Raw genomic sequence first — 4215 nt, 5'->3', positions numbered from 1 at the left:
TTCATCATAGCCCAGTGAGTGCCCAACAAAGTCATGGGGCTGCCTGTCTTCCCTAGACAGCCACCACTATGAGCAACAATGGCGGCTCAGATGCTTCCGGGTAGGTAACGTTGCATACTTGGAGGCTGTAATGCCCCCTCTTACACAACATTATAGGTGTGAATGCTCCATTCTGCCCATTAGAACCATTCACTGGCCCGGAGCCCCGGACACCCTGTTGTCATGGTTTTTGAAAAAAGTCCCTAGCCCTTATAGAGCCAGAGATACAAATCAAAATATACAGACAGCAGGGCTGGCCCTACCATGAGACAGAGTGAGGCAGCAGCAAGACATTAGATGTCATGTTCTTTTGGCCCCCTCTTTCCTCATGCACACACACAAGAAGAGAGGCTTCAGTCTCACGCCTTTAATTCACTATCAACAGGTTCATTACAGATGCAAATCCTCGAGGACTCTCAGGCTACAAAGGAATACAGCTGCTTCATACATTTACCAATGGCAACAGGGGATCTAAATGGGAGCTATGACATGGCTAGCAGTTTGAAACAAGAACTTGTTGGCTAGAATAACGTAGGGAGGGATGCCCTTCCCTTCCAGTGATGCTCCCCTATGTCGACCCTAATGCATAGCCAACTGGGTCGAACGTCTGAGCTCTGCCTGTAACTTTTCTCTCTTCACTCTGTGCTGCAGTTTAGCATCCCTCAGGTCACACACTGCACTCTCCTCCTCCTCCCCCTCCCCCTCCCCCTCCTGGGTTCTCACAGAGGAGGGAAAGGGAGGGGTTTCAGGCCCAGCCATCTGTGTGTTAGGATCCTGAGAAGCACGCCTATCCATATCTGAACTCACTCGGGAAGATGCCTCCTCCGGTTCTGGCTGTTCCCCTTCTGAGTCCGAACTGCTGGCTGTCTCCATACGCTCAGAATCAGTTCTGACATTAGAGGACAGAGCTGTGGGCTCCCCGGCCTGCTGGCTTCAGGTGTGGTGCAGGTGGTTCAGGTGCACTGGTTGCAGGTGGTGCACTTCAGGCGTGGTGCAGGTGCACTACTGCCAGTGCTGATGCCAATTTTTTTCCAGGCAGTATTCTGTTCTGACCAACAGTTTTGTGAAAAATGAACTGATTTCCATTGTTTGTAGCCAATAAGGTGAATCACAGCTGCAATGACATTTATGGAAGCAGTGACATCCATGGGGCCAGCATCAGTGGTCAGCATCGTTAGGCATCTGTCAAGGCCATACCTAGGCAGAGGGTCCAATGCCAAACCCCAGAGCCTTCTGGCCTTGCTGCTCTTCCTCCTTGCTGTCACTGCCTGTTCATCCAGCCTCTCTGAACACCTGCAGGGAAAAGAATGAGCAGATGGGGCAGCATCCTCCATTTGCCTTGTGCTTTCCTCCTGGGCAGTTGTGTGGGCAAGCAAACTGGCAGAGGTAACAGTGGCAAGGAGGAGGTGGGCCCATTCACAGATGGAGTCCCACTGAGGTCATCTTGCCCAAGGGCCACCTAAACCATGGTGCCAGCACTGTCGATAGAGACAACAAAAAATTAGCACGACACATCGCGTTGGAGAAAGGACTTCCTGGTTCATTTTAGGTAGTGTGTGCACGTGTGTGTATGAATTGGTAGTTCTTGTGGATGAATTGGTGGTTCCCCATCGAAAACAATGGAGAAATCCCAGATTTTATTGTATCTGTGACTTGGCAGTAATGTGTCCACCCAGAAAAAGGCAGGGATTCATGCTGTTTCTAATTCACAGTTTATTTTATGTGGAAAATGTGCTTTTAATTGTTATCATTTTAGTTTGAGAGGGAAGAGGGTGCATTAGCCCAAGGCTCCTGCAGGGCTAGAATTATACCTGGCCCATACTAGTGACTTCTTCAGCACTGTTTTTAGGATGTTGTTTATACTCGTTTAGGTTTACAAGTGTGATTTTTATCCTAATTTTGAAGAATATGAATGGGTAAAGTTTTTACCACTGCTTGTTTTTTTTATGTTTTTGTATTCTGTGTTTATATCACTACATTGGTCATTTTTTATAATTTGTACTGCATTTTATAATGTTTGTATTGACCTCTGTTTTATGCCTTTGATAGAAGCCACTCTGAATGCCAAAGTAGAAAAGCAGGCTAGAAAGAAGGTGTTGTTGTTGTTATCATAGAATCATAGAATAGTAGGGCTGGAAGGGGCCTACAAGGCCATCGAGTCCAACCCCCTGCTCAATGCAGGAATCCAAGTCAGAGCATCCCTGACAAATGGCTGTCCAGCCTCGTCTTGAAGGCCTCCAGTGTGGGAGAGCCCACCACCTCCCCAGGCAATTGGTTCCATTGCCGTATTGCTCTAACAGTCAGGAAGTTTCTCCTGATGTTCAGCCGGAATCTGGCTTCCTGTCACTTGAGCCCATTATTCCGTGTCCTGCACTCTGGGGTGATCAAGAAGAGATCCTGGCCTTCCTCTCTGGGACAACCTTTCAAGGACTTGAAGAGCGCTATCCTATCTCCCTTCAGTCTTCTCTTCTCAAGGCTAAAAGGCTTGTTGTTGTTGTTGCTGTTGTTGTCGTTACACTAGTATCCTGCCTTTTTTTCCCTTTTGCAAGGAACCCAGGAGGGCTTACATAGTCTTCCTCCTTTCCATTTTATCCTCACAACAACCCTGTGAGGTAGGTTGGGCTGAGAGCCAGTGAGTGGCCCAAAGTCAGTGAACTTCATGGCCAAGTAGGGGCTGGGACTGGGATCTCCAGAGTCCCAATCTAACCCTCCAACCATTAAACCACACTGGCTTTCTTAGTGTTGTTGTCGTTTGAACTTGTTTTTCATGCTTTTAAAAATGTATGTGGTTTGAACACATTTTGTGTAGAATATGACTAATAAGGCCTTAAATACCCTGGTTGAACTATTACAAAGGAGTAATGCATTTTAATTTAATTTCTCCTTGCAGGCTTCCCGGTTACATGGGCAGTGCAAACCATACCATTCACCCTGATTTCGTTCTTCTGGGTCTGTCTTCCCAGCCCGGACAGCAGAAGCTCCTATTTGTCATCTTCCTGGTGCTATATATCATGGGCATCCTGGGGAACCTCCTGATCATCCTGTTGATCCTCTGCGATAGCCACCTGCACACACCCATGTACTTCTTTGTGGGCCACCTTTCCCTGGTGGATGCCTGCTTCACCTCGGTCACTGTGCCCAAGATGTTGGCCAACCTGGTGTCAGAAGCCAGCACCATCTCTTATGCTGGCTGTCTGACTCAGATGTATTTTTTCTTTGCCTTTGGGGTCACTGACAGCTTCCTCCTGGCCTCCATGGCTTATGACCGCTACGTGGCCATCCGTAGCCCCCTACACTACACCATCAGGATGAGCTGGAGCCTGTGTGTGGGTTTTGTGGCTGGTTCCTGGATTGTTTCCCACCTCCACTCATTGCTGCACATTATTCTGATGTCTCGCCTTTCTTTCTGTGGTTCCCGGGAGATTCCCCACTTCTTCTGTGACCACCAACCTGTGCTGGGTCTGTCTTGCACTGATACCAGTTTAATTGAAATGTTGATTTTCACTGAGGGGTCGTTAGTGGTGCTCAGCCCTTTTGTCTTCATTGTGATCTCCTATGCACTTATCCTGGCTACTGTGCTGAGGCTGCCTTCAGAGTCAGGGTGGCGCAAGGCATTCTCTACCTGTGGGGCTCATCTGTCTGTGGTCACCCTCTTTTACGGCACAGTAATTGGGGTCTATTTCCAGCCCACAGCTCGATACTCAGCTGAAAAGGGAAGGGTTACCACAGTCATGTATACCGTTGTCATACCTATGCTCAATCCCTTTATATATAGCCTGAGGAATGATGATGTCAAAGGGGCAATTCGCAGAATTCTGTGCAGGAAGGTTGGAACACAGTGAGTACCTTTCCTGCAAATCACCACACTGAACAACACTATGGACCACACCACTCATTGCAATAGAGTTTTCAGGGATTCATGGAACAGACTCCCCTAGTGACCACCATATTTAAATAATGCTAAAGAGTATGTTTCTCTCAGGGTTCCAATATCCATTTTTCCAATAAGGTTGTGGGATATAATCTTGTCAGTCTGCCAAAGGCAGCCATGTTGTCATGGAATGTACCACTGGGCCACCTACCCACATAACTCCAGTCTTCCCATAATCCCTTGCTTATCCTGCTTGGCTGTTGCCTCATCCACCTGAGAACAGCTGGATACAAGAACATATTGGT

The 4215-nt window shown here is 47.8% G+C and overlaps 1 protein-coding gene across 1 annotated transcript; it reads left to right on the top strand.

Moving 5' to 3' along the window:
* The first annotated feature begins 2942 nt into the window (after positions 1-2942).
* On the top strand, positions 2943-3881 carry LOC146353351 (olfactory receptor 1K1-like). Its single transcript, XM_084832228.1, has one exon. It carries the CDS (start codon positions 2943-2945, stop codon positions 3879-3881), a length of 939 nt encoding a protein of 312 aa, XP_084688354.1.
* The last annotated feature ends 334 nt before the right edge of the window (positions 3882-4215 follow it).

This window comes from Heloderma suspectum, chromosome 2, assembly GCF_057233095.1.
Source record: "Heloderma suspectum isolate Gila_16-S chromosome 2, 16-S_ref, whole genome shotgun sequence".
Lineage (NCBI taxonomy): Eukaryota > Metazoa > Chordata > Lepidosauria > Squamata > Helodermatidae > Heloderma > Heloderma suspectum.
This window is presented reverse-complemented; position numbering and strand designations above follow the sequence as displayed.